Below are 27868 nucleotides of genomic sequence, written 5' to 3'. Positions count from 1 at the left end.
TCAAACTGAATAAAAGTTATTTTTCGGAAATTCATTCAGCGGTTTAGAATTTATGGGGATTTGAAAAAGATAACTTTTTGTACCCAGTCAACCGTGAAAAGGTATGATTTTTGGAACATAAACTTTAGAATTTCACTATAAATTAGTCTTTCTCTATGGCTTTAAATAGAGTACATTTTCAGAAAGTACATAGCTTAACACCAATTTTGAATATTTTTTATTATGATAATAACCTAGCCGTTTGGGGTTAAAAGGGGGGCTGAAGGTGAGGCTGAAGTAAAATCAGTCATGCGTGATGACTTTTTCCAGGCTGAATTGTGAAAAAAGGTATACTTCAAATTTATCGAGTAAGGTATCATATGAAAGCTAATAATGAGCACTGTCCAATAAAGCAATGCCACTAGTGATTTCAAGGATCTAAGCTGCGTTATAGCAAGAAAACTATATTCATGTATTTTCCATGTGTCTAAAGGTATTTTCGGTTATATATTTTATATACATTCTTGACAAATATTATTGATTAATGCTTCATTAAGCACATTAAATAGCTTGGAGCAGAGCTTACTTTATATTCCTGCTTTTTATATTTCATATTTCAGTGAGTCGTGCATAGATTATTTAAATACATTACATCATTTCTATGAATGAAATCTTCAAACTGTCTGCCGGTATAGCAGCTGTGCATGGTTGAAAAATATAATTTTGATAACTGCACTAGGCACATATGATTTGGTTCCATAGGAGTTATTCTTTGTAAGTGGCAAAGATTTATCTTGCAGTCTCGAAAGCTCAATGTCACATGTATGATTTGAAAACAGAGAGTTCATTTTTTCGGTGTCAAAAAGTCAAAATTTAGATTTTTAGGTCAAAATCTTCCGTTTTTCAGGAAAATAAAATAGATCTGATAACACATTGTCCCGACTCACCCATTCCGTTGTTCTATTTGATGGGAAGAGAGCACTGGACCGAAACGCGACGGTTACGATTCTCAATGGCGATTCCATCAACGACCGGGCTTGACTAAGAGTTTCAGGTGGAATTGAAATTGCCATGGGGCTTGACGCGACCGTTGTGCTTTCATCTTCGTAAAAACTTGCTTCGAATATGTACTCAGCTGGAGCTTCGACGTTCTCGTCTTCGACAATGTCGACTACCTGAATACATTAGTGCAAATACAGTTCTATATAGATTGTAATACCAGTGAATTTTTCGCCTATAGATAACTCTGCCTCAAACTTTAGAATTCAGGGTTAGGCCTGTGGGTTAGGGGCGATTGCCATGGTCGCTCGCACAAGGTCAATTACACTTGTCAAATGGTTGGAACTGCATTTCTCAACGTTTCAACGAAAAAACGGAAAATTCTGTAAGTCAAGTGATTTTGTGACTTAGAAGAGATATCCTATTTGTCGCTCCAGGGGTGGGCAAACTTTTGGGCTAGCGATCCCTAAATCCATTCGCGGGCCGCACTATATTAAATTGAGTTTATTAGACAAAAGGCAATATTGTTATTTAATCATATGGCAGTGGTTCTCAAACTTTATTAGACATGCCGCCCTTTAAGAGGGTGAACAATTTCACGTTCCCTTTATCTTGATATCCAAGAGATAAATCAGAATGCTAGCAATCCCAGCGGATTGTTTGATGGCATTGGTGGCTGTAGACGAGAGAATTATCAAATAGGAAATCTGGACAATAGACATAGCAATAACCATGAATTGAAGGCAAACCGCGTAGGGCGCGAAAAATTTTCAAGTTCACTGCGGCTTCGCGCCCCCTTTCAGATGCTTCTACGACCCCCAGTTTTAGAACCACTGTCATATAGTGACCGAAGAAATATGGAGATAACATATAAGTGGATCGTCCTTAGTAACCAGTTTGTGAAGAAAAACACTCGTGGACCGAATTATGTCATTTCCGTTTTGAATTTCTGTGATGTTAAGCAATTGAAACCTTTTAAAATTCGTGGGCCTTGAGGTCGGGCTATCACACCAGAAATGAAATAAAAATATACTGTAGTCAGAATATAACTTATCATTATCATGGTGAAATATAATGAGAAAAAGTTTAATCGAGCATTGCAGCAATTACACTTTTACTGCGGATTTCGGTAATATTTTAAATACGATTATCGAGTCTTTTGTGGGACGCACAAAACGGTGTCGTATGCGGCCCGCGGGCCGTAGTTTGCCCACCCCTGCACTATTTTGTCACTCAAACGAATAAATCGGCACTTTACATACCCAGATTATCGCTAACCATATCCCTATCCATATTTTATACCTTTTCAATAGCGGGTGAATACTGAATACTCTCGGAGTCAAATCATCCGCCAACCAATTACATAACAACAGTCCTGGGTCGAAACTTGGAAAATAGGCGTGGAATATCCTCAAGTTACATGCCAATAACAAATACAAATGAAGAGACAGGGACACCTACATCATTTTAGCTTTCACCATTACCAACAGCGAATGAAATGTTGGAGTTGGTATCATTCTTTTCGTCTATGCAACTAATACCACGCCTATGTGTTAAATAATTCTGTTGCCAGTTGATATTTTCCAGACCACTTGATATAAAGGTTCCACGGTAGCCACACATCGGCTGTATCTTTACGATGCATTTTTATGAATCATCGCACTTATTACATAGGCGGGGCTGAATTATAACAGTCGTATACTCGTAACCATTTAACATGGTTAATGGTTAATGTCTTTCTATCAACCTCAACATTAACGTCTGGCGTATATATGGAGATTGTGGAGGTGTTTTCCGATGCGAGCTTTCGTGATATCTTTGTTATCGACTGCACCAAGTCTTGTTTTTCAGTGGCACGTTCCGTTGCTGAAAGTACGGAATTGTCACTTATTATATAACACTGCACGCAAACCATAAAACCACTGTTTAGAACGTACTTCCAACAGTTGTTTCCACATAATGTTCCGTCAGATGGCTCACAACTCCCGTTGCCTCAACTATTTGCTTCTCCGTAAACTGAAATGAAGTCATACACGGTAAATGAGGGGCAGATGAATTCCTCTCGTTGTAGGCCCATACGTGATAGCCTACTACAAATCCGTCGTTGCAGTGCCAGTGTCCGTGGTCAGTAGACATTGATCACTCTGATTATGAACAATGGTACTGCCAAACCAGTTTGGGATTAATTGTTCGGTCATGATTCTGCATATATTATGTTAATGCTGGTGCAACAATTGGAAGTGGAGAAAAACGTCGAAGTAGACTACAAACAAGACCAATAGAACTTTGTAGTCGAAAAAGTCTAATTAGGTCCTATTTGTAGGGTTGTATTCAAAACAAATGGTGTTTTGAAACACTTTACAATGTTTTAAACAATGGACTTTAAAAGAGTGTTCGTTTTTAAGTTGTAAAATTATGCCATAATTGTGTAAATACTTTCCAAAAAACATGTTGTATATGAGCCTACGGACGATTACCACCCGATTTAGCCGATGTGTATCGATATGGGATGGTTGGGACCCTGAAAATAATCGGTTGAACAGTTATAGTACAGATATTTTGTCAAATGAGCAATATTTACCCTATATTTTTCATTGTCAATGTCAGTCCATTATCACAATTTAATATTCGTAACGTGATGGCTTAAAAAAAATAAAAAACATGTTTCAAACAAGGGCCTTGGTGCAAACATGTTTGTTTTAAGTCGATTTTGTTTTAAATGTAACCCTGCCTTTCTGAGTACTCAAAAAAAACTACCTCGTTATGTTATTGGAACCTCGCGACCCAACGACTTCTGCAGAGACTTTATTACCGAATAGCTGTGGATGAACAGGACAGACTCCACTCGCCGACCCGGCCAGACATGACAGAGAAAGAGAGAGAGAGAAATATAAGACAAGAATTTACTACTACAACTGCCATATGGTGCAGCATATGGCCCGGCTGCTAAACTATTACTTTGCTACTGACGAGTTGCTGTCGAGCATCATAACACCGATATGGAGTCCTTATAGCTCACCACTGTTTCATCGTCTTCTGATATGGTTTTCAGAAGCTCCGCTACATCTTCGACTAGTTCCTCGTCCAAAGCTTCGACGTTTGCCGTGGCGAACTCCAGTGTTTCCAATGTCGTGTTGGTATATTCCTGAGACAGATGGAGCACAAGATAGTGAATTAAGCCACGCCATAAAGATAAGCATAAATTTAGTTTTGAAAAAACTGATTTGATGAATTACATCATCATCATTTTATCAAGGCATTCGTCATTTTAAATACGCCACAAGATTGCGATATAGTAAAACGATATAGGATAGTGTCGGAGTAGTCATTTAAATCAGACACGCAGTGGGCCTAGACTGCTTTGGATTTGGATTTGTACTTGACAATGAATTGCCCACAATTTTCATGCGGCAACTTTTCAACCAACTCCAGTCGTAACTGAATTTTGAAAGGAACGTAATTGATTCTAGATTTTAGTCTAGACTTTGATTTTAATCTCTAATTGGAAATACGATTTCGAGTTGGATGTGAAGATATCTAAAATCCGCTAATATCTGCCTCACACCTGCGCCAAGAACCCAGCTAGTCGGTTATAACTTTGGCTGAAACTACTAAACTCCACCAGCATTACCTCAACCACGATAGTCTCTATTGCTTTACATTGGGAGACTCTTATTGTGCCTTCGTCGTAGGAGTCCTCCCGAAGGGAACATATAATTGAGGCACGTGGTTGTTCCTCGTTATCTGCAAAGATAGATATATATTGATCAAGTCCTTTTCCAATATCTGCCAATGGGTAATTTACGGCAAGACATGCTTGCAACGAAGTGGACTATGAAATGAAGTACAGTTATTCACGGCCACCGTGCTGTATACCGTATTTCAAGAGTTTCGAAAGACTTTTTATCCATTTGACAACATTTATATGTTACTATCTTTCATAATTTATTGCATGGCTGTTGGTAGGAACTAGGAATGTCTGCTCAATGGAAGGATACATTACATACATTTCAAAGCATCAAGTCAAATAACAACAGAATAACTACTCATTTTACATTTAATATATGTCAATTGCTAATATATTCATGTTATGGAGAGGACAGCCATTGGGTTTCTCATTTGGCCGTGACATATACAAGGATCATGGGTCGTGATTGCACAATTTGGTAGAACCGTAAGCAATACAATGGTATACATACTTGGGCATGTCTCTTCCGAGTACGACACCATGCCTGGCTGCGTCGGAGCGAAAGTGTAATTTGCCACATACTGCACAACACTGCAAGTGTCTGAAAACATGACAAGATATCTTGTAACAATACGCTACGTTACAAACCAAGAGACGCAGAATGGATAAGCTCGATTCCACACCGTCACTCTGGATCTAACAAGTATCGTTATTATGAACTGCTATTAGAAAATTAAATCCTTACCAATACAGGGGTGGCCATTTTGTGTTGGTATTTTGGGTTAAAATTACCAGGTGATACACTGAGACCCCAGCAATAATGCATATGACACAAAGTACCATGATGGTTGCTCAAAGAAAAACACTTTAAGCACTTAGGCAGGTATGACACAAGTTATAACAATTTAGGATCTTGAATAAACCTTGCAGCTTATGCTTCACCAATATTGGAGATTGATAATAATTGAACTCAAATTTTTAGCTCATTTTAAGACATCATTGATTAGAAAGTTTGACATTTGACATGTTCCCCATATTTCTTGGCATCGATGGCGATAGATCGTCACACTGTCAATCAATGAATCTTAAGTAAGTAAAATACTCTTCCAGCTGAGTATTCCTTAATCGTAGAAAACTGCATCGTGTCAAAGTATCTTATAATCATACCCAAGTTGATATACTCCGTCGTTGCTTCAGATGTAGTTGTAAACTCCGCCTTTGTGGTGGTAGTTACTTCTGTGTCACTCGACGTTGCAGTGTTTGTAACATTCCATGATGAATTGAACGCAGTCGCAGTCGAAGATAAAGTACTGATGACGGGATCGGTTGTAATTGCCTGGGATGTCGTGTTGAAGGCTGAAGGTTCCGTCTCATTTTGCGGTTTAATCGAGGTGGTTTCGTTTGAAGTACCTATTAAATTGTAGCAGTGACAAGGTAATCAACTAATTAAGTCAATACAAAGGTTCATCTTTCTTGCATTGGGGATAGAACTAAATGAGAATTCCGACAAATTTATTGCTAAATTATCTTACGGCACTGTGAAATGCCACATCAAAGAGACACAAATTCAAGTGTTATAGAGACATGGTAAGTGTCAGAATCAAAGCCTATTGTGAACAAAAACCCTATCGAGATAACTGATACATGGAAAAATTGAGATAGCAAATCAGATTAGAGATTATGGTACAGCAGGGGTCACCAACACGCGACCCGCGAGGTCATATTTTGCAGCCCGCGAAAGCCATTTTGAATTGCTGAAATTGACTACAGTTTCAATATATTTTTGTTGCTGTTTCAAAATAAGCTACTCGAGTCCGACTCAGTCACGATTTTCTGATGACTCGACTTGACTCGAGCTATTTTCTCAAAATACGGAAATGACTCCCGACTCGAGTCAATTTGTGTATCAACTCGACTTGAACTCGAGTCATTGCGCATGACTCGAACCAAGTCATATGACTCGAGACTCAGACGGCCAAGACCGACATTTCATTGTAATTTCGAAGAATAGTAAAGTAACCACAGTATTGGGATTTCGTCTATGGGCACTGGTACATCAGAATGCGCTCAGAAACTGCCAATACCGTAGTGGGGAAAATTAGTATATCATAAATGGGAACCATTCGTTATCAGTTATCATCAAATAGAGTTATAAAAATTGGATTTAACAAGACTTCAACTGGAAACTGAGCAGTAAACACAATGACTTGGACTCGGACTCGACGGTGAATTGAAAATGACTCGACTTGACTAGAGTCAAAACTATAACAGTGAGATTGACTTGTGACTCGGAGCTTTGTGACTTGGTTACAACCCTGAACGTATCTCGCTAGCCCCAATATCGATTCCATAGTCGCTGAAAAGCGTTTTCAGGTAACGTGCGCAGCTCAGAGTTCAAAATGAAATGACATTTTTGAGAATGATTTTTAGTTTTATTTGTATTTCTTCAATAGAATATTACTTCTTTTGCGGTAACTATGCCCATCGCCTGTATTACGTGACACAGGGTTGTACTAACGTAAAGTTTTATAACGGAGTTTCCGGTATTATAGCGATATTGAATTCATGCGGCCCTGGCCGCTACAAAATATGAAAAGTGGCCCGCAACACGTTTTGAGTTGGCGACCCCTGATCTACAGATATATAGTGTAGGATAGGCTATACACTGACCTACAAATCTACAGATTTGAACATTGTGACTAAAAAACAAATCAGCTTCAAATTTCCGATCATGATGAAATTTAGGTGCAATTTGTATTGGGCGACCACAACTAGCTTGGTATTGTATATACCAGATTTGGATTTTAAGTACGACAGTGTCTGAGGAATACCAGACATTTCACACAGTTGCTATTTTGGACAAGCCATCCCGGTCTACCGATTTATTATCAAGACTTTAGGTCAGTCACTCGAGACGATAATGGAATAAAATAGCCTAGTTAAATAGGCCTAGTGGCTAATTACGGTTGAACAAAAAGCAAGATTAAATAACATAAAGTTTCACCTTCATTTTCGCATCGCTCTCCTGAAAATTGTGCTGTGCAAATGCATGATGGTTCCAAGTCTGTTATGAGCGAACACGAACCATTATTGAGACAATACGGCCCACCGTCGAAGTCACAGAGCAGCTCGCATCTGCATAAGACGATGTATATCCAATAAAGACTTGGAAATTTCAAAGTAATTAGTATTATCACGGGAACTGAACTAGTGAAGGATGCATGTTTATGTTTATCTTCAGATCGAGCCTGTTCATAAAGTTTCGGTATAACTTTACTGTAAAAGACTGCTACTTTCATGTTTCCTGCGTATTTAGTATGATTTTTCAAGTTTAAAACACCGTATTGATAAATTGTACATCACAATCTTAATTTCAGCCATGATTTTGAAATCCTCTCAACTACTGACATTCGCTTCTAGTATAAGAAAGTTAAAATGCTATCAGGGAACAAGTGTAGCAACATGGATGTAGTCCTATTGTTGCATCCAATGTAACTTTGCAAAGGATATTTTGATAAAAGTGTGAGGCATGAGGCATCCTGATTGAATGTAATCACATGTTCCGTCTGTTATGACAATGACGAAAAACAATTGAAATCAGTTATTTATTATGCGATTATCTGTTTGTGCTTGGTAAAGGATAGTTCACGAATCCAATCACGAGCCAAAGTAGGAAGCACTGTCATTTTGGTTATATAGCTCAGTGTTTTGGTCACATCGAAGTGCATGACAGAACCTCTACTGCGAAGTTAACTGAGGCGTAGCCTAGAGTAGTAGCTGTCATTTTGAGATCTACTAGGTAAATTGTATAGTTCCTCGCCTCCGTTACCAATAGTGCATCAATGTCATCATTTGGCAGAAAGTCAACATTTCCGCCGATTACCCTACCTAGTTCCAGGATACGCCTTATCCTTGTCTCTGTATCCAATGTGACAGTTGCAAATAAACCCTGGATCACGATTGAAGCAAACTGCATTTTCGTCACAATTATTGTCCCCGGTTTTGCATTCGTCAACATCTGTAGATCGATCATATAATTTAGTACTCCGTACCAAGTAATATCATGACTATATTGGCTTCACATGGAGAGACACGTGTTCTGGAAGAGTTTTCAGATTTCAGATTATGACTATATACCACAGCTATTGATGTATACTAGGGCCGTTCAATAAAAACTTTTTTTTCTCAAATCTTGCTGACTATAGGTGATTAAATCGTTACGTTGCCTAAAAAATCGATGAACACGAATCTGAATTCATTCGAAACGCTAATTGTTGAGTTCTCAGCATTTGAAATTGTTGAGCTCTCTTCAAAGACGATGTAAAACAATTTTGAGTCAATTCCGACCCGTAATAGCGGAGTTATTGGAGGTTTTCTTCATTAATTCTGGGACTATCTTTGATCGGTGGATCATCCAAGAATTATCATCGAAACACTTAAGTAACTCCGCTTCTACAGGTTGGAATTGACTCAAGTTTGTTTTGCATTGTCTCTGAAGACAGCTCAACAATTTCATGGGGACCACAGAAAAATTCTAAAAAATCATTGTACGTATTTTATAGTAACTTCAAAATGTCGAAACTGTGAGAACGTCACAATTACCGGTTGGAATGAAATCAACTTTTGTGATGTGCATCGTTTTTTTAAGGCAAAATAACGACTAAATCACCTAGTCAGCAAGATTCAGGAAAAAAAGTTTTTGGAACAGCCCTAATTTATACTACACATATTTAAGATATTAAGGGTCTTATTTTTGAGGGGGGAGTGGCACAGTTCATTAGACACCGCAGTCACGTCATCATTGGACATGGATTCGAACCCTTGTTCTTACCAACTTCTACGAGTTGGAGGTTTCTCTTGGCTCCTCATCGCCCATCTCGCTACTACTGTGGTGCATTGAAAAGCCCAGTCTAAATGTGAGCCGTGCTACAAGTCAGCAGCAGGTGCTGCGATGGTAATGCATGGAAGCGAGAGAGATTGGGAGCAAGAACGAAAGCCGTCCTCAAGAAGAATACGAAGTCAAAGATGGAATGGACTATACAAAATTTCGTGTCCTGTCGTCAGTGACAATAATAATAATCTTGTTTCCTAAATCAACCCATAACACGAAACAGCTTGCATCAAAACTCTCTCACATACCAAAAAATTTCTGTAGGTAAAACAAATCATTGAAAAATATTACCTGATACAGCCATTGTCGAGATTCCGTATTGCGCTATCTCTGGTATGGAGTTACTTTCGATAACGTTATTGAACTTTTCCGAAACTTGAATCGAGTTATCCGTGACATTGTCTGGTAATTGCATTCGACCGGATCCAATGATACTTCCACAGCGAAAATCTAATTGGTTGACTCCTACGATGGGAAGACTGAGGACGGCACCAATAGATCCAATCTTAAAGGAGAAGGCAAATGTCATTATCAGGTTATTGAAGTGTAGAAGTCGATATGGAGATACAACTAAGGTTACCATACGTCCTCCTTTACAGCGTTACCACACTTTAACGTACCGTAACAGCTTACATAGCTGAGATACTGGATAGATTCTAGTGAAAATGGAAAAATGTGCAACAATGACGCTAAATAAACCTATTTTTTAGTCAACACCACTACTTTGTAGTAAAATGTGTGTAATTATGGAGTCCAGTGTGAGTGATAACCTTTTTTTTTAGTCAACCCACCAAATTTTTCACCAGAATTAGCGAAATCGGCGGATTTCAGCTTTGATCAACTAATTTTTCGGTTTTGGAGAGAGTTTCCTCCTTTCCCGGTTCCAAAATATGGTAACCCTAGGTACAACACATACACTCAGCTACATTTCAAATATAAATCTCAATAGAACCGAGTAAAATACAAATACGTAGACAGTTTGTGTTAGCAAAACTTTCTATTTTCTTTTGGTTCAGTCCAGTGTATAAATTGTCCTGTATCTACATGCATTGTATTTGCATTGCATTTCAGATTGGTCCATGATACTGTGTTATCTTTTTCTTTTCGTTCGTTAATGTTATTTTTTTTATTTATTAGTTATCAACTGCGAAAATTGCTCCTGTCCTGGGTGAAAGATTCTCTCTCTCTCTCTCTCTCACACACAAGCAGTTTTGATTCCGAGTCACTATATTTATGCCATGACGCTTGAAGTCAGATTATTGACTTCGTTTCTTTCAATTTCCGTTGAATAGCTTTTGTATCATAAATAGGGCATTTTTTGACATGTCAAAATTAGTCGAAATCGTAGAGTTAGGTCCAAAAATGTTCACAACCTGCATTTCGTTTGTATCGTAGATTTAGCACTGTCGGTGAACTTATCCTTTGATATTTTACAGCTTGTAGCCTACTTTATAGGCCTATACGGCCTACGGCATACGGCCCATTGTCGCTGTAATTTACCAGAGCCTGTATGGAAGTGTCACTCACTATAGAGGTGAAAAGTTCAACGGCTTCCGTATATTCTCCGCTTGTCCTGTTGCGTATGTCTTCGGTACAGGTTTCGACTGCCAAGGTCATCTCAAACTCCATCTGAGTGATGGCTGCAGAAATCAATCGATAAGCAAGGAAATATAGCTATAGGCCTATGTTCGGTTCACCATTCAAATGTCATACATTGGATCAGCGGGATGAGATAGAAAATATATATTGAATAACAACCATACCTGGTTCAGGAGCTTCATCTTCTGTTGCAGACACATTCGTGGCTGATGTTTGGTTGAAAATACTATACACTGTTGTGATCGGTAAAGCCGTTGACATAATAGTGGCAGTTGACTGTGCTATTGACGTTGTAATGGTCGCAGAAGTTTCTGAATCTGTTGTAGATGCCTGACTAGTAGTGGTCAAGCTTACGGTGTTTGAAGTTGACGTATATTTTGTTGTTCTTTCTATCGTGGTAGCAGAAGTCGTGGGAACGCTTTCTGCCGTGGATGTTATGGGAATAGTTCTATCACTGGTTGATTTCACGGTAAAGAGCATAGTTGATTCTAGCACTGCAGTTGAAATGGTCACAGGCGTGGATGTTCCCTCCGTAACTGATGCCATGGTGGATTCCCTAATAGTATCTGTAGAGGTTGATTCAAATGGGTTGACTGTGGTTGATTGTAGACCGATAAAAGTGGTTGATTCATCCGAATCCGTTGCTGAAACAGTGGTTGCTTCAGTAGATGCAGCTTTTGTTGTCAATTTCGATGACGAAATATCGGTTTCACTTTCAGTAGAGGTTGTTACAACGGGTTCGTTTGAATGTGTTGTAGAAGCCTGGCTAGTAGAAGTTGATGGTATAGCAATGTGTGAAGTTGCCGTGTATTTTGTTGTTTTTTCAGTGGTGGTAGCAGGGGTCGTGTACACGCTTTCTGGTGTGGATGTTATGGGGAAAGTTCTCTCACTGGTTGATTTCAAGGTAGAGAGGGTAGTTGAGCGTATCGCAATGTCTGAAGTTGCCGTATATTTTGTTGTTTTTTCAGTGGTGGTAGCAGGGGTCGTGTACGCGCTTTCTGGCGTGGATGTTATAGGGAAAGTTCTCTCACTGGTTGATTTCAAGGTAGAGAGGGTAGTTGATTCTAGCACTGCAGTTGAAATGGTCACAGGCGCGGATGTTCCCTCCGTAACTGATGCCATGGTGGATTCGCGAGTATTATCTGTAGCGGTTGATTCAAATAGGTTGACTGTGGTTGATTCATCCAAATCAGTTGCCCGAAGAGTGGTTGCTTCCGTAGATGCTGCTTTTGTTGACAATGTCGAAATATCTGCTTCACTTTCAGTAGGGGTTGTTGCAACGGGTTCGATTGAATGTGTTGTATATGCCTGGCTAGTAGAAGTTGAGCTCACAGCCGTGTCTGAAGATGCCGTAAATTGTGTTGTTCTTTCAGTGGTGGTAGCAGGGGTCGTGGACACGCTTTCTGGGGTGGATGTTATAGGAATAGTTCTCTCGCTGGTTGATTTCATGGTAGAGAAGGTAGTTGATTCTAGCACTGCAGTTGAAATGGCCATAGGCGTGGATGTTCCATCTGTAACTGATGTCATTGTTGATTCGCGAATAGTATCCGTAGCAGTTGATTCAAAAAGGTTGACTGTGGTTGGTTGTAGACCGATAACAGTGGTTGATTCATCCGGATCAGTTGCTGAATCAGTGGTTGCTTCCGTAGATGCCGCTTCTGTTGTCAATTTCGATGACGAAATATCAGCTTCGCTTACAGTGGGGGTTGTTACAGCGGGTTCGTTTTTGGTGGTGAACTGGGTTGTTGTATCACGAATAGTCTCTGCTTTTGAAAGGTTCGTAGTAGGCAGTGTGGAAAATGACATCGGTGTTGTGGTGGGAACATCAAATTCTATGAAAGCTGAATTCATGAAGAAATATGGCAGAACGGGTGGCGGAAATGTTTTTGACAACGAAACATTTACTTCGGACAATGACATGGGTGTGGTGATAGGGATATCAAAATCTGTGAAAGCTGAATTCATGAAGAAATATGGAAGAACAGGTGGCGGAAATGTTTTTGACAACGAAACATTTACTTCGGACAATGACATCGGTGTTGTGGTAGGAAGATCAAAATCTGTGAAAGCTGAATTCATGAAGAAATATGGCATGACAGGTGGCGGAAATGTTTTTGACAACGAAGTATTTACTTCGGACAATGACATGGGTGTGGTGATAGGGATATCAAAATCTGTGACCGCTGAATTCATGAAGAAATATGGCAGAACAGGTGGCGGAAATGTTTTTGACAACGAAACATTTACTTCGGACAATGACATAGGTGTGGTGATAGGGATATCAAAATCTGTGAACGCTGAATTCATGAAGAAATATGGCAGAACAGGTGGCGGAAATGTTCTTGACAACGAAGTATTTACTTCGGACAATGACATGGGTGTGGTGATAGGGATATCAAAATCTGTGAACGCTGAATTCATGAAGAAATATGGCAGAACAGGTGGCGGAAATGTTTTTGACAACGAAACATTTACTTCGGACAATGACATAGGTGTGGTGATAGGGATATCAAAATCTGTGAAAGCTGAATTCATGAAGAAATATGGAAGAACAGGTGGGGGAAATGTTTTTGACAACGAAACATTTACTTCAGACAATGACATGGGTGTGGTTATTGGGATATCAAAATCTGTGAACGCTGAATTCATGAAGAAATAAGGCAGAACAGGTGGCGGATATGTTTTTGACAACGAAACATTTACTTCGGACAATGACATGGGTGTGGTGATAGGGATATTAAAATCTGTGAACGCTGAATTCATGAAGAAATATGGCAGAACAGGAGGCGGAAATGTTTTTGACAACGAAACATTTACTTCGGACAATGACATTGGTTTTGTGGTAGGAAGATCAAAATCTGTGAAAGCTGAATTCATGAAGAAATATGGCAGAACAGGTGGCGGATATGTTTTTGACAACGAAGTATTTACTTCGTACAATGACATGGGTGTGGTGATAGGGATATCAAAATAATCTGTGAACGCTGAATTCATGAAGAAATATGGCATGACAGGTGGCGGAAATGTTTTTGACAACGAAACATTTACTTCGGACAATGACATGGGTGTGGTGATAGGGATATCAAAATCTGTGAACGCTGAATTCATGAAGAAATAAGGCAGAACAGGTGGCGGATATGTTTTTGACAACGAAACATTTACTTCGGACAATGACATGGGTGTGGTGATAGGGATATCAAAATCTGTGAACGCTGAATTCATGAAGAAATAAGGCAGAACAGGTGGCGGATATGTTTTTGACAACGAAACATTTACTTCGGACAATGACATGGGTGTGGTGATAGGGATATCAAAATCTGTGAACGCTGAATTCATGAAGAAATATGGCAGAACAGGTGGCGGAAATGTTTTTGACAACGAAACATTTACTTCGGACAATGACATAGGTGTGGTGATAGGGATATCAAAATCTGTGAACGCTGAATTCATGAAGAAATAAGGCAGAACAGGTGGCGGATATGTTTTTGACAACGAAACATTTACTTCGGACAATGACATGGGTGTGGTGATAGGGATATCAAAATCTGTGAACGCTGAATTCATGAAGAAATATGGCAGAACAGGTGGCGGATATGTTTTTGACAACGAAACATTTACTTCGGACAATGACATGGGTGTGGTGATAGGGATATCAAAATCTGTGAACGCTGAATTCATGAAGAAATATGGCAGAACAGGTGGCGGAAATGTTTTTGACAACGAAACATTTACTTCGGACAATGACATAGGTGTGGTGATAGGGATATCAAAATCTGTGAACGCTGAATTCATGAAGAAATATGGAAGAACAGGTGGCGGAAATGTTTTTGACAACGAAACATTTACTTCGGACAATGACATGGGTGTGGTGATAGGGATATTAAAATCTGTGAACGCTGAATTCATGAAGAAATAAGGCAGAACAGGTGGCGGATATGTTTTTGACAACGAAGTATTTACTTCGTACAATGACATGGGTGTGGTGGTAGGAAGATCAAAATCTGTGAAAGCTGAATTCATGAAGAAATATGGCATGACAGGTGGCGGAAATGTTTTTGACAACGAAACATTTACTTCAGACAATGACATGGGTGTGGTGATAGGGATATCAAAATCTGTGAACGCTGAATTCATGACGAAATATGGCAGAACAGGTGGCGGAAATGTTTTTGACAACGAAACATTTTCTTCAGAAAATGACATCGGTGTTGTGGTAGGGATATCAAAATCTGTGAAAGCTGAATTCATGAAGAAATATGGCAGAACAGGTGGCAGATATGTTTTTGACAACGAAGTATTTACTTCGTACAATGACATGGGTGTGGTGATAGGGATATCAAAATAATCTGTGAACGCTGAATTCATGAAGAAATATGGCATGACAGGTGGCGGAAATGTTTTTGACAACGAAACATTTACTTCGGACAATGACATGGGTGTGGTGATAGGGATATCAAAATCTGTGAACGCTGAATTCATGAAGAAATAAGGCAGAACAGGTGGCGGATATGTTTTTGACAACGAAACATTTACTTCGGACAATGACATGGGTGTGGTGATAGGGATATTAAAATCTGTGAACGCTGAATTCATGAAGAAATAAGGCAGAACAGGTGGCGGATATGTTTTTGACAACGAAGTATTTACTTCGGACAATGACATGGGTGTGGTGATAGGGATATCAAAATCTGTGAACGCTGAATTCATGAAGAAATATGGCAGAACAGGTGGCGGAAATGTTTTTGACAACGAAACATTTACTTCGGACAATGACATAGGTGTGGTGATAGGGATATCAAAATCTGTGAAAGCTGAATTCATGAAGAAATATGGAAGAACAGGTGGGGGAAATGTTTTTGACAACGAAACATTTACTTCAGACAATGACATGGGTGTGGTTATTGGGATATCAAAATCTGTGAACGCCGAATTCATGAAGAAATAAGGCAGAACAGGTGGCGGATATGTTTTTGACAACGAAACATTTACTTCGGACAATGACATGGGTGTGGTGATAGGAATATTAAAATCTGTGAACGCTGAATTCATGAAGAAATATGGCAGAACAGGAGGCGGAAATGTTTTTGACAACGAAACATTTACTTCGGACAATGACATAGGTGTGGTGATAGGGATATCAAAATCTGTGAAAGCTGAATTCATGAAGAAATATGGAAGAACAGGTGGGGGAAATGTTTTTGACAACGAAACATTTACTTCAGACAATGACATGGGTGTGGTTATTGGGATATCAAAATCTGTGAACGCTGAATTCATGAAGAAATAAGGCAGAACAGGTGGCGGATATGTTTTTGACAACGAAACATTTACTTCGGACAATGACATGGGTGTGGTGATAGGAATATTAAAATCTGTGAACGCAGAATTCATGAAGAAATATGGCAGAACAGGAGGCGGAAATGTTTTTGACAACGAAACATTTACTTCGGACAATGACATTGGTTTTGTGGTAGGAAGATCAAAATCTGTGAACGCTGAATTCATGAAGAAATATGGAAGAACAGGTGGCGGAAATGTTTTTGACAACGAAACATTTACTTCGGACAATGACATGGGTGTGGTGATAGGGATATTAAAATCTGTGAACGCTGAATTCATGAAGAAATAAGGCAGAACAGGTGGCGGATATGTTTTTGACAACGAAACATTTACTTCGGACAATGACATGGGTGTGGTGATAGGTATATTAAAATCTGTGAACGCTGAATTCATGAAGAAATATGGCAGAACAGGTGGCGGAAATGTTTTTGACAACGAAACATTTACTTCGGACAATGACATGGGTGTAGTGGTAGGAAGATCAAAATCTGTGAAAGCTGAATTCATGAAGAAATATGGCATGACAGGTGGCGGAAATGTTTTTGACAACGAAACATTTACTTCGGACAATGACATGGGTGTGGTGATAGGGATATTAAAATCTGTGAACGCTGAATTCATGAAGAAATATGGCAGAACAGGTGGCGGATATGTTTTTGACAACGAAACATTTACTTCGGACAATGACATGGGTGTGGTGATAGGGATATTAAAATCTGTGAACGCTGAATTCATGAAGAAATATGGAAGAACAGGTGGCGGAAATGTTTTTGACAACGAAACATTTACTTCGGACAATGACATGGGTGTGGTGATAGGGATATTAAAATCTGTGAACGCTGAATTCATGAAGAAATAAGGCAGAACAGGTGGCGGATATGTTTTTGACAACGAAACATTTACTTCGGACAATGACATGGGTGTGGTGATAGGTATATTAAAATCTGTGAACGCTGAATTCATGAAGAAATATGGCAGAACAGGTGGCGGAAATGTTTTTGACAACGAAACATTTACTTCGGACAATGACATGGGTGTAGTGGTAGGAAGATCAAAATCTGTGAAAGCTGAATTCATGAAGAAATATGGCATGACAGGTGGCGGAAATGTTTTTGACAACGAAACATTTACTTCAGACAATGACATGGGTGTGGTGATAGGGATATCAAAATCTGTGAACGCTGAATTCATGAAGAAATATGGCAGAACAGGTGGCGGAAATGTTTTTGACAACGAAACATTTTCTTCAGAAAATGACATCGGTGTTGTGGTAGGGATATCAAAATCTGTGAAAGCTGAATTCATGAAGAAATATGGCAGAACAGGTGGCGGATATGTTTTTGACAACGAAGTATTTACTTCGTACAATGACATGGGTGTGGTGATAGGGATATCAAAATAATCTGTGAACGCTGAATTCATGAAGAAATATGGCATGACAGGTGGCGGAAATGTTTTTGACAACAAAACATTTACTTCGGACAATGACATAGGTGTGGTGATAGGGATATCAAAATCTGTGAACGCTGAATTCATGAAGAAATATGGCAGAACAGGTGGCGGAAATGTTTTTGACAACGAAACATTTACTTCGGACAATGACATGGGTGTGGTGATGGGGATATCAAAATCTGTAAGATCTGATTTCATGAAGAAATATGGCATAACAGGTGGTGGAAATGTTTTCGACAACAACACATTCACTTCGGAAAATGACATCGGTGTTGTGGTAGGCATATCAAAATCTGTGAATGCTGAATTCATGAAGAAATATGGCAGAACAGGTGGCGGAAATGTTTTTGACAACGAAACATTTACTTCAGACAATGACATGGGTGTGGTGATGGGGATATCAAAATCTGTAAGATCTGATTTCATGAAGAAATATGGCATAACAGGTGGTGGAAATGTTTTCGACAACGACACATTCACTTCGGGAAATGACATCGGTGTTGTGGTAGGGATATCAAAATCTGTGAACGCTGAATTCATGAAGAAATATGGCAGAACAGGTGGCGGAAATGTTTTTGACAACGAAACATTTTCTTCGGATAATGACATCGGTGTTGTGGTAGGAAGATCAAAATCTGTGAAAGCTGAATTCATGAAGAAATATGGCATGACAGGTGGCGGAAATGTTTTTGACAAAGAAACATTTTCTTCAGAAAATGACATCAGTGTTGTGGTCGGGATATCAAAATCTGTGAAAGCTGAATTCATGAAGAAATATGGCAGAACAGGTGGCGGAAATGTTTTTGACAACGAAACATTTACTTCGGAAAATGACATCGGTGTTGTGGTGGGAACACCAAAATCTGTGAAAGCTGAATTCATGAAGAAATATGGCACAACAGGTGGTGGAAATGTTTTTGACAACGAAACATTTTCTTCAGAAAATGACATCGGTGTTGTGGTGGGGATATCAAAATCTGTGAAAGCTGAATTCATGAAGAAATATGGCAGAACAGGTGGTAGAAATGTTTTCGACAACGACACATTTACTTCGGAAAATGACGTCGGTGTTGTGGTAGGAAGATCAAAATCTGTGAAAGCTGAATTCATGAAGAAATATGGCATGACAGGTGGCGGAAATGTTTTCGACAACGAAACATTTTCTTTGGTGAATGACATCGGTGTTGCGGTAGGAAGATCAAAATCTGTGAATGCTGAATTCATGAAGAAATATGGCATGACAGGTGGCGGAAATGTTTTTGACAACGAAACATTTTCTTCGGAAAATGACATCGGTGTGGTGATAGCGATATCAAAATCTGTGACAGCTGAATTCATGAAGAAATATGGCAGAACAGGTGGCGGAAATGTTTTTGACAACGAAACATTTTCTTCGGATAATGACATCGGTGTTGTGGTAGGAAGATCAAAATCTGTGAAAGCTGAATTCATGAAGAAATATGGCATGACAGGTGGCGGAAATGTTTTCGACAACGAAACATTTTCTTTGGTGAATGACATCGGTGTTGCGGTAGGAAGATCAAAATCTGTGAATGCTGAATTCATGAAGAAATATGGCATGACAGGTGGCGGAAATGTTTTTGACAACGAAACATTTTCTTCGGAAAATGACATCGGTGTGGTGATAGGGATATCAAAATCTGTGAATGCCGAATTCAGGAAGAAATATGGCAGAACAGGTGGCGGAAATGTTTTTGACAACGAAACATTTACTTCAGACAATGACATGGCTGTGGTGATAGGGATATCAAAATCTGTAAGATCTGATTTCATGAAGAAATATGGCATAACAGGTGGTGGAAATGTTTTCGACAACGACACATTTACTTCGGAAAATGACATCGGTGTTGTGGTGGGGATAACATCAAAATCTGCATTTAACGTTGGATTTATCAGAAAAGTAGGCGGAACAGGTGGCAAAAATATTTTTGATTGCGGGATTTTTTCATTAGCTAATATTGTTAGTAATTTGGTACCGGACTCTACAGTTGTTGATAAATTCATGTCAAAATATGGTGGAATAGGCGGTGGAAACCTCTCTGAAAGAGGTATTTTATCTATCACAGATGGCATTCCAGTATTTCCAAAGATATCGAAATATCCTTTTGATTCAATTAGTGGTACAGGTGGTGGTATTGCTTGTGATAATGACAGTTTTTCCATATTTCGTGAATATTGTGCGACTTCAGTAATTCCTACGTCAGATGTGGTTTCCACATCCCAGTGATTTGCATCCTCAGAACTTGTTCTTATCGGCTCGCTTTGCAGATCGCCCACTTCATAAGATGATAGATCACGGTAATGGCTGCTGAAAAACGGTGGCGGAGGAGGTGCAATTGTTCTTGAAAGGTATTTCTTGTTCTTCGTGATGTCCATCTTCACTTCTTCCACTACTTCAATTATATCAAATGGTATTAACTGAGTGTGCAACATTGGTGGAGGAGGTGGCAGAACGGTTTCAGACAATAGCTTTTGGGATGTTGTGGAGCTTATCATTTTATCTGGTGTGATTGCGTCAAACATTGTTTGTGAACTTCCATTATTATCTGCGAATGAGTTCAATTTACGGTGTGTGAATGTAGGCGGTGGTGGCGGTATACAGACAACACCCGACATAGCAGCATACATCGATCGATCACCTGTCACATCTCCAATAATATTGTTGGTTGTGGTTGAAATCAGAATGTCTTGGATTGTTGTGCTAACAATCACCTCATATTGACCTGTCGGAGATACCGAGACTGCTGCTTCCGTTACTGCTAATGGACCACTGGTTTCATGCGATGTACCAATGTTCTCTTCGGTAGTCATTTCGAGAAGGACTCTTGATGCAGTCACAGCATTGGATGTAACTGCAGCAGTTTGCGCTTGGATATCACCGTCAAATTCATCCAAATTGGTTTTAGTAGTCAGGTAAGAATTGTATTCCCCAGCTGCTCTGAATTCGACAGTAGTGGACTCCCTGTCAGTGTCATGATACATATCAGTAGTGAATAATATGTTTTTGTCTCCATTGGCATCGGTATATGTTGTCATATCACTGGTAGTATGACCACTTTGAATTGATGCTAGAGTTGTTGAGGAATGTTGACGGGATCCCTTTGAAACATGAGCATGACTGTTTGACGTTGACTCATCGCCTTCATATAAGGTTGCTTTTGATATGTCAGTCGTCACTGACGCCGTTGAAGTTTCGAATAATCGCTGATCATGATCAGTATTCTGTTTATCATTTTCGACATACGACGATTCTGCGCTGTGTGTCGAAAAAACGAACCTGGTTATTAAAGGTGTAGTTGGGTCAGATTCAGTCGCTTCTCTTGTAACCAAACTTGACTGGTCGTCATCCACTGTCGCAGTAGATTTTTCACTCTCTGCTGTCGGATAATCGGTTGTGTCAGTGCCGAGATCTGCGTTGAAAGTGGGCATTCAAGAAAAGAACTTGTGGGCGTCACGCTGAAATGTCAGTGTGAATTCGATCAAAAAATTCAAATTACCGTAATTTTCCAAGTATAGTACGCCCCCATTTATAATACGCACCCTTAAAATGGCATGCAAATTCTGGGGAAAAGCCCATACCCATGTATAGTACGCACCCTGCATTCACAGTACATGAATAGCTGTGTTTTAGTACACGATGTTGTTCTGTTTTGCGATGTCACTGTCGAACAATCATGACATAACCATCGCTAATCATTATGCAATTAACGGCATTGTCTCTAAACGATAGTACAGAGCAACCAAAGCCTGCGAGGCTGGCGACACGACGTCTTGCGCACGACGCTTATTACAGATGCGATTGCTAATCATTATACAAGTATCGGTATTGCCTCTATACCAGGGGCGGGCAACTTCTCCAGTCGGCGGGCCTGATATAGGAAAATTAAGTATTTGACGGGCCGGATTGCTGAATCGACACATTATTCGCCTATTTATACACATATACACGGAATAAATCGTGTTGAATGTATGTATTTTAATGACAGCAATGTCACTTCAAAGCCATTCCTTGCCGAAAATGACAAAGATAATGTAGATTTGAGAATGATATTGTCATATACAGGCGCCGCCACCGCCATGTCTTCTCACTGATCAATTAACACACGGTGTAATCATAGTGTCCTATAGTGACCGGCTAGCCGAGCGCGAAATTTGATAAAACGGGTATCAATCGAAAGCTATCGCGGTACTGATTTTGCAAATATTAATTTTATTCTGCTCGTGGCCCTGGAACCCCTGAAAATCAGCCTGAAATGTTGCATTGTAACGGAGTTTGGTATCGTGACCCAACCATGCCGTCTGGGAGCAAGTGTGAGCAGCGCAAACCGCAAGCGTATCTGCCATCGTTGCGCAACCGTTTGAGCATTCACACTCTCACTCTTGTGTGCACTTGCTCCTGAGCTGCTCAGACGGCATGGTTGCGTCACAATACCACACTGCGTCACAATACCACACTTCGTCACAATGCAACATTAGCAGCTGATTTTGGGGGTTCCAGGGCCACGAGCAGAATAAATTTTATATTTTCGCAATCAGTACCGCGGTAGCTTTCGATTGATACCAGTTTCATCAAATTTAATGCTCGACAAGCCGGTCAAAAACTACCGTCATTAAGATTTCAAGGCGTTCGATAAGCACGGTACCCCAAATTTACCAAGATATCAATTCATTAGGGTTGAGTACATTGTAAATGCCGATAATGCAAGTTTTCTCGCATCGACGAACTTAAGCGTATGCTCTGCTCTCGCACGCTGCGCACACACGTATATAATAACATACAGTCGGGTTACCATATTTTGGAAATGTGAAAAGAGGACACTTTTACAAAATTTTCAGACTTACAATTCTGGAGTAACATCCGGAAAAGTGGTAGATTCTATTCGACTTTGTGGTTGTTTTGTTTCCGTCTCCCGAAATATCCGCCGGAACATTTACTTCAGTGGGGATTTAATGTATCTCGCAGTCGAATTTTACCCAAATATTAATTCAGTAGATTATTATTGCCGTGCTCAGAGAGTACTTTTATTTATTGCATGTGCATTATGCTTGCAAGGGTGCTTCTGGGTTTACCGACTATCAGTCAACATCCAAATAATATTTCAATTCGTCTTCACACCCTCTCAGATTTCTCTGCAATATCATGTACAACTAAAGTACCCAATTCTGAGTAGAATAGAATTTAATTAATATAACTTTATTGATCGGTTCTTGAGCAATTGCAGTATGAAGAATGCGGATTTTGTGCTCACTCAACCATGAAATTTGCGTATAATTATAACTGCTGAAATCATTACTTATACAGGCTGCAGGTAGTAATGCTGGTAAGCAATGATTGGTGGTACATGTTCTTCGCTCACTAGGAACTCCCCTCCGCATTACAGAATCAAGGTTCAAATCTTGATTTGAAAATTGACATACCCGTATGTTAAAATCAGTGATGCGTGACGATATTTCTGAACTCTCTGGCACGACTCTATCTAACTCAAAATTCATAAGTAAGGTGTCATATGAAAGCTGTTACCAATTAGAATCCATCAGAATTGGTTATGAATTGAATATAAGACAGGAACACGGTTAAAAATATACTTTAACACTTTATGCAGATCAGGTCATGCACTATTAAGAGCGCATCTTTTCAATTAAGTTTTATACAAGTGCCAGTCAAATATCACATGCAATACCAATTCAGCAACGTTCTACTCTTTCCAAGCTACCATTTGACACCTTCCTCGAAAAAATCGGTTTAAATAGAATTACGCTAGGCAGAGTTGCATATTTGTTACGCATGGCTGATTTTGAAAACATGATGACTTTGAATTGACATTTGACCCCTAACCCCCATTAGTAAAGTTAAAAATGTAGGTCTATCACAATAAGCATATACCAAAATATCTTACTACAGAAATTTAAGTCTGCCCGGCTGCAATTTGATCACTATAATTTTAATTACAATTAGACACAGGTTCCAAGCGGTATAGCGTCACGGCCGAGTGAGCACAAAATGTCATTTTTAAAATTGCAATAACTCTGTAACGAATTGTCCGATTTTCTTGAAACAAAGTTTGTTATGCACCAAATTTAATGCCTGATCGATGTGAAAATTTTCAATTTGATTTGAAATGGTGTGGAGACGGGCGTTTGCATGTTGAGAGGGAATTACTCCCTATTATTTAACTGAAATTCTCAAAAAAAGAGGACAAAATCTCAAAAAAGAGGACATTTGAGCGTCCTTCGTTCGAGGACACTTTGAAAAAAGCCAAAAAAAGAGGACAAATCCTCTTAAAAAAGGACGTATGGTAACCCTAACATACAGTCACTAAAATTGACGTTTTAGAAAGTAGTGGGGAATCTCGGCAGACTGGAGCCACAGGCTACATTATCATTGAAGACAGCAAACTGTCCACGGGCCGGACAAAATGCCGTCGCGGGCCGGATTCATCAGAATATGCGTGGGCTGCACCAGTACAAAAGGGTGCGCAAGATTGCATGACAAGCATGACTACTTGAAGTAGTGGTTTATTGCCTATCCCGCAAGTGACGTTCGCGGTGGTGCCGACCTTTTAGACAGCAATCAGCATATTATTTAGTCGGTAAGTGAATATTAAATATAAATTAGACCAGAGGTCTCACACACGCTGGCCGCGGGCTGCATGCGGCATGTTGGATTTCGAAGTATTCGACAATATTTATATACCAATTTTTTTTAATTTGAGAACCTAAAATTCGCTCTAAAACTACTCCAGAAGCCAGAAACTACTCAACAAACTTCATTACATAACTTTCAAAAGTTACAACGCAGTGGAAGATTACCTATTACGTGACATTACTTGTTTATGATGGTTACACATGACCCGTTGATGATTCGTACTGAAAATTGTGATTTGGACTTGGGCTCAATTGGGACTCAATGGGTGATAAAATAAAAATGACTCGAGTTAAGTCGCGTCAAAAGATACAATCAGAGAAAGACTTTTATGACGCGGAACGCCGTGAATTGGTACAACCACGGACGCAACAAACTATCAAAATGGTATGGATAATAGTAAAATATCAAAAGGTCATAGCTTACGTTTCGTAGCTTATTTAAAGACCGAAGCAGGTCTGCATGGCAACCATTGGCATTATGTTGCCCTCTTGAAGTATAGTTGGTTACATCCTGTGTCATCTTGGGTATATTAATCCACGTTATTATCGCCAATTAAATGTGGCGAGTATAAAGTAGTCGTAGCCTACGCTTCACAGCTGTAACACAAATGGATTCTTCGGCGATTGGACATTTATATTGCTATGGCACGGTAATCATTATATTCAAGTTGTTATCGATCTGTTCAAATATTTGAAGGTAAATCTAACGCTGATTCAATTTGACTTTGGTAATGACATTATCAATAGCCTAGCCATCAGGCTCAGTAGTATACCCGAGCCCCAGATTAGGCTGCACTGCTCCAGTGCTCTGATATCAGATCAATATTAATAAAATTCTAAAATTCTACCTATAATTGGGGCACGTCAAATGTCCGCTAGCTGCAAAACTATACCGCGACAGTTTTTACAATGTACTGATTCATTTTTACTCTCGCATGGTGTCTACAAGTAATTAATTTGACAAACTAAGCCAAGTAGGCTACAGCGACAATTTTATCCAAATATCTAAAAATGTTTTTTTTTTCGTGCCAGGCGTGGATTCACAATAGGAAATAACATTTTAACGATGCGTATGGAATTTTAGTCTACAACCTCCCGTCAAATAAGGCAAACTTGGAATTACTTTGAATTCTCCAATTATTGGTGCTACGGCCCGCGGCGCCATCAAAAAGTAGGAAATTGGCCCGCGAGCACATTTGATTTCGAGACCTCTGAAGTGACCAATATATGTGGATTTCGCAGTCGGGTTGAAGCAATGACCTATTTTTTGTCATCAGCTGACGTTAACAGTAACGTATTTGGATCCACTTTTAAAACGATGCATGGGTTAGACCAGTGGTTCCCAACCTTTTTTGACTCATCGCCCCCTTTTGAAGCTCCACACCGATCATCGCCCCCCAAATATTGGGAACCGAAAAACAGCACTTCGTCAGCCTCCCCCCGAAAAAAAACGTTGGTCTTTGGCCCCATAGGATGATAAACCAAACCCCAGACCCCCCCCTCAGCCAGTGGGGTTTTTGTCGCTACACATCAGCTAACCCTATTTCATGTACTGTTTGGTGAGTCACCGTATTTCGCCTAAATGCGCGAAGCGCGACAAATTCATATAATTCATGTTTGAATCGGTCAATATGGTCGATATGGAATGTTGGAAAAGGTAGGACCCCTAAATAATAATTAAACATCTTCTGGCAGAATCGTTATTATATTGACTTCTTTACATGATGCTATTACGTGACCTCCTACATCTGCTATGTCAGAAGATATGGAAATCGTCAAAGCGTACCAAACTAAAAGACACACATGATTTCATATTGGTATTTCTTTAGTGTCAAATAATTTTTCCTTGCGGGATGACATTTGTCCTGTAGGGTTTAGGTCGCCAGGACAGGAACATTCGACGCCAGCCATCGAGGCGCCTATGGACAATTAAACATATATGTATATATATCGAAGTTTTCGGTCAGCACAAGGGCATTCCTTTTCGGCCAAGGTCTTCTCGCTGGTGATCGTTCTGGCACACTTCTCAGAGTCGCAAGTTACATGGCCTCTAACTTCATTTGTATTGGTGCGTCGTGGCGCACTAATGGCCGACGCCGAAGTCTCCCATTTCCATAAATCATGCGTATTTTTGTTGAGTGATGTGGACCCCAACATCAAGATACATGAAAATAATAAATGGCGCCCAGCGCGAATTTTTTTCGAAAAAGTCGCATGAATTTCTAAAAATTACTCTATCATTTATGTTAATTCACGAAATAATTTTGGGCTTCCTTCGATTTCGGGTCCCCACCCCCAATTGGGGGGTTTGGGTTGCGGTAGTTACGGTCCCGACTCCAACACAGCCTTTTTAACGCATCATCGCCCCCCTATCGCCCCCTTTGTCCGTTTTCGCCCCCCTATCGCCCCCTTCGTTATTTTCGCCCCCCTAGACCGCCAAATCGCCCCCTGGGGGGCGATATCGCCCACGTTGGGAACCACTGGGTTAGACAAAACATATCTTCAAGTGGGCACCACATCAAAAATGGTCGACGAGCACCTACACTATTACACCACGCGACGCATTACCAAAGACATACGTAGCGTATTAACCTAATACTGGGCCTATCAATACGTGTCCCCAGACATTTATATCTAGAAATCTAGTAATATACATGCTTCAAAATTGCAAGAACATTCACGCGATTATATAACATTTAGCAGTGGTTCTCAAACTGGGGGGGTGTCACCAGGGTTGTAACCAAGTCACATTGTTCCGAGTCACGAGTCAATCTGACTTTTGTGGTTTTGACTCGAGTCAAGTCGAGTCATTTTCAATTCATCACCAAGTCGAGTCCGAGTCCAAGTCACCGTTTAAAGGGTCAAGTCCGAGTCATAGTGTTATGACTCGAGTCCGAGTCCAAGTCACAGTATTGAAATCATGTTCAACTTATGTTTTCAATCCTGCTTGGGTGATATCGAATTCCTTGCTTGCCAAACATGCTTAATTTGTCCCTATCTGAGTCTTGGCACATGTTTATTTAGGCAGAAAACGGACAGTTCCTGGCCTCATTTATCGATGCTACACATAGACGAGACAGGACGCCAATATGATAACTTTACTAATCTTGGAACATTAAATCAAATATCTGTCTTGTCAGTCTGATACATCACGAATATAAGCATTCAGTTTTTATTACGAGCACATCGACGACAGCTCACAAATAGCCAGGGTTGTGACCAAGTCGCAAGGCTCCGAGTCACAAGTCAATCAC

General features: G+C 39.8%; 2 protein-coding genes across 2 annotated transcripts in view; both read right to left on the bottom strand.

Annotated features, from left to right (window-relative positions):
• The window catches only part of LOC145436560 (uncharacterized), a 164858-nt gene that overhangs the window by 7777 nt on the left and 129213 nt on the right, over positions 1 to 27868 (bottom strand). The window contains exons 29-33 of the mRNA XM_080313922.1: positions 4610 to 4722; positions 3998 to 4123; positions 2916 to 2994; positions 2726 to 2844; positions 927 to 1154 (exon numbers count right to left, since the gene is read on the bottom strand). Of these exons, the coding sequence (XP_080170048.1) occupies positions 927 to 1154; positions 2726 to 2844; positions 2916 to 2994; positions 3998 to 4123; positions 4610 to 4722 (665 nt within the window). The remainder of the gene's footprint in view (positions 1 to 926; positions 1155 to 2725; positions 2845 to 2915; positions 2995 to 3997; positions 4124 to 4609; positions 4723 to 27868) is intronic.
• LOC145435419 (uncharacterized) overlaps positions 5742 to 27868 on the bottom strand; it is a 41163-nt gene continuing 19036 nt past the window's right edge. Inside the window, exons 5-10 of the mRNA XM_080312695.1 lie at positions 11321 to 21379; positions 11085 to 11197; positions 9849 to 10062; positions 8555 to 8684; positions 7671 to 7801; positions 5742 to 6076 (exon numbers count right to left, since the gene is read on the bottom strand). Coding sequence (XP_080168821.1) covers positions 5742 to 6076; positions 7671 to 7801; positions 8555 to 8684; positions 9849 to 10062; positions 11085 to 11197; positions 11321 to 21379 — 10982 coding nt within the window. The remainder of the gene's footprint in view (positions 6077 to 7670; positions 7802 to 8554; positions 8685 to 9848; positions 10063 to 11084; positions 11198 to 11320; positions 21380 to 27868) is intronic.

The sequence above is a fragment of the Botryllus schlosseri genome, chromosome 3 (genome assembly GCF_051294905.1).
Source record: "Botryllus schlosseri isolate E-star chromosome 3, Bs_hap1, whole genome shotgun sequence".
Lineage (NCBI taxonomy): Eukaryota > Metazoa > Chordata > Ascidiacea > Stolidobranchia > Styelidae > Botryllus > Botryllus schlosseri.
Note: the sequence above shows the minus strand (reverse complement) of the source record. Positions and strands in the feature narration are given on the sequence as shown.